Genomic DNA, 3,280 nt, shown 5'->3' with positions numbered 1-3,280 from the left:
TATTTGCTTTTTCTTTCTTTTTCTCGGAGCTGAGCTGCCCACCACATGGGGTCTGGCGTTTATGTGCCATTCCAAAGCGCTCTCTCTCTCTCTGACACTCTTAACGGTTTTCCAAACCCAAACGGAGAACTGCAGGAGTAGTATAAAGAAGAAAGAAGGATCGACACCTCGCGCATAAAGCGTGGATTTTCTCTCTTTGAGGGGCCTGAATGAGATGACGAGTACGCCCACATGGTCCCTCTTGTCCCTTTCTTTTTGGACTTAGCCACTGTGTACTTTCTTTGGGTCGGGTAACATCCAAACCGGGTCGGATATATATTAACAAACAAAACAACCCAACTGCCATCTTGACAAATCGGACAGGCCCATTAGAATTATAGTCATTCGGGTCTAGTACTAAAGCAAAAACCCCAATATGCACAATCTTGTGACTGTATAGTGTGAGGTTCGTTGCTGCAGCTAGCGCCAGAGTGTTGGCTTAATTTTTTTTTTTAAAAAAAAAAAAAAGGTTAAAAGGAGGAAGTGGGGATTTGTTGTCTTACAGCCTCGAATGTTGGTCTGTCTATAGGGATTCCCTCTCTCTCTAACAAATATTAATAATAATAACAATCAAAGTGCAAAGGAATGTTACATTGGTACGTAGTGATTTGGATTTTGGAGTGTGTGATGTTCTTCCTTGTTGGACCGGGTAGGAAATGGGATTCATCTGCTAATATTCTCCTTGTGTTCTTTTCTAGTTCTGGGTTGCTGTTCCAGTTCTATTTTTCTTTCTTTATATATATAATACTAACCAGACTCTAATTTACTATTTTTTCCACTTTAGAACCTTGGTTATCGTACTTGTTCTGGCTCGTAATCTGGTTTTGAACCGGATTCATCACGTGAAAATTTCAAAAAATTGTTAATAATTTATTTCCTTCTTACTCCTCTTTTTATCCTTTATCACTCTCGCCCCTTCTTTCCCATTTCAACCTGTCCACAAGCTCTCACGTCGCCACCTGATCTTTGTCCTTTTTTAATCTCTATTTCAGCGATTCTTTTGAGTGGAGATATGTTGGGTTCTTGTGAGAAGCTGGTCATCTCTTCTAACTCGAACGAATGGCCACAGGTCTCTCTCTCTCTCTCTCTCTCTCTCTCTCTCTCTCTCTCTCATATACACACACAAACACGCACAAGAGTCTCAATTATTTTGTACATAAAATGACTGTTTTTGTTTCTTAGCTCTTGGACGAGAATATTTGTTTTGGGTCGTTATTTACTCCTGAAACCTCCTTGTAATCCTTCTTTTTTTTCCTTCGTTTTTTTTTCTTTCTGGTGTGGTGCAGAAAGCAGATGAGACGGGATTGATGGCTTCAAGTGGAAGGATCATGGAGAAACCTGCCCCAGAGCAGGCCCTCAAGTGTCCTCGTTGTGATTCCTCCAACACCAAATTCTGTTACTATAACAACTACAGCTTATCTCAGCCTAGGCATTTCTGCAAAGCCTGTAAGCGTTACTGGACCAGAGGTGGAACGTTGCGTAACGTTCCGGTCGGCGGAGGGTGCCGGAAGAACAAGAGGGTGAAGAGGTCCTCAACATCTACTGATGCTTCTTCTTCTTCTTCTTCTCAGCCTACCAGAACGCAACCATCACCGCCACCACCTCCCCCTCCTCGGATCGATGTGTCTACGGCTTCCAACCACATTAGTTCTTTGTTTTACGGCCTACCCACCACTCCTTCTGACATTAATCTTCCATTTCCGAGCTTCCACTCAAGAGTTTCTAACGTGGACACTTCATGTACTGGCTACAATCTCCAGCCTCAATTGAATGCTCTCGGATTGGGCTTCTCGTCGACCACTTTGACTAGTGGGGATGCCCACGGAGACGAATACCGAACTGGGTTTAATCCTAGCACTCAAATCCAAGATGTCGTTACTTCGAATTCTCTTCTCTCGAACTACTCATCACTCCTTGGATCTTCATCTTCTACATCAACCGCTTCTCTACTAGCTTCTAGCCTTCAGCAGCAAAGACTCATCTTGGGTAGTCTGAATCTGAAGGAGAGGCGATCGGCAAATAGCTTTCAAGCCTTGTTACCCTTTGAAGACCTACAGGTGGCCGGGAACGGCGATCCTGGGATGGTAGTGAAAGAAGTGAAGAAGGAAGAAGTGAACGGAAGAATGAGCAACAACGTGGATTGGAATGTCCCTTGCCAGAATCCAGTAGAAGCAGTTGGATCAACCGATCCATCTCTCTATTGGAACTCGACAACTGTTGGTGCTTGGCCTGATCTCAACAATTTTGGGTCTTCAGTCACCTCTTTGATTTGACCATCAGGGCCAAAAGAAAAACAATATGATCATCATCTATCATTCATGAATCATGACTTCCTCTCTCTCTTTTTAAATCCTATTGGTCTTTTTATTTAGTTAGGTTTTCTGTGGGTTAATTTCTTCTTGTAGTGAACTTCATGCCAACAGCATGGAATGGTGGAAATTCAGAAACAAGGAATTTGGAATGAAGCCTACAACGGGAGGAGATCGGATCGGAGCGATCATGTCAGTTGCAAACACCACAGCCTGTTCTTTTAGTCTTCAAGGTTGACATAAACTGTTTGCTCTGAGAGGAACCTCGGATCATCTTCCTCTCATCGTCTCTGAATCATCGTCATCATCAACTAAAGTGCTTAAGGGTTTCCTTGGGGGAAGGATCCTTTAGAAAAAAAAAAGAAAAGAAAAGGTGCATTTCCTGTATGTATATAAGCATGACATTGCATTTCTTTCTAATGTATATGTCATTAGGTGGTGGGGCAAAAGAGGGTTAATGGATATACATGTTGCAGTCCTCAAGGAAGAACTAATAAGTTCTCTCTCTCTCTCTCTCTCCCTCCTAATTCTTTTTCTTTCTTCCTTATTGTTTTGGTTCATGGGAAAGGATTGGGTATAGTACTATAGAAGAGAGGAAGATTTGTTAATGCAATGTGGAGTAGTCAATGTGGTTGGACAATGTTACATGTTGTTAATTAACTTTGGTTGGTTTCCTGATAGTGTTGATAAAAGCTGTGGTTTTGCGGTACATGAGACTTTACTCAAACTATGTATTAGTGCAAATGCATTATATATCTACGATATTGTGAAATCACATAAGCATACAAGGATGCATGTATATATCTATGATATTGTGAAAAACGAGCTCAAGATATCACTCACCCAAGTAATCTGGCTGTAATTAGAGTACGTGGGCTTTCGCTGAGAAATTTTAGTCTTTAATTAGTAGAACAGAAATTATTTCGCACTCT

The 3,280-nt window shown here is 41.7% G+C and overlaps 1 protein-coding gene across 1 annotated transcript; it reads left to right on the top strand.

Annotated features, from left to right (window-relative positions):
• The first annotated feature begins 673 nt into the window (after nt 1-673).
• Nucleotides 674-3,057, top strand: LOC148875941 (dof zinc finger protein DOF1.4-like). The gene is made up of 3 exons (XM_088966142.1): nt 674-688; nt 1,032-1,108; nt 1,326-3,057. The coding sequence occupies exons 2-3, from the start codon at nt 1,052-1,054 to the stop codon at nt 2,310-2,312; spliced, it is 1,044 nt and encodes a 347-aa protein (XP_088822268.1). The 5' UTR covers nt 674-688; nt 1,032-1,051; the 3' UTR covers nt 2,313-3,057.
• Nucleotides 3,058-3,280: the final 223 nt, after the last annotated feature.

Source organism: Nelumbo lutea, chromosome 1 (assembly GCF_056320005.1).
Source record: "Nelumbo lutea isolate HS-2025 chromosome 1, American lotus-T2T, whole genome shotgun sequence".
In the NCBI taxonomy this organism is placed as follows: domain Eukaryota; kingdom Viridiplantae; phylum Streptophyta; class Magnoliopsida; order Proteales; family Nelumbonaceae; genus Nelumbo; species Nelumbo lutea.
This window is presented reverse-complemented; position numbering and strand designations above follow the sequence as displayed.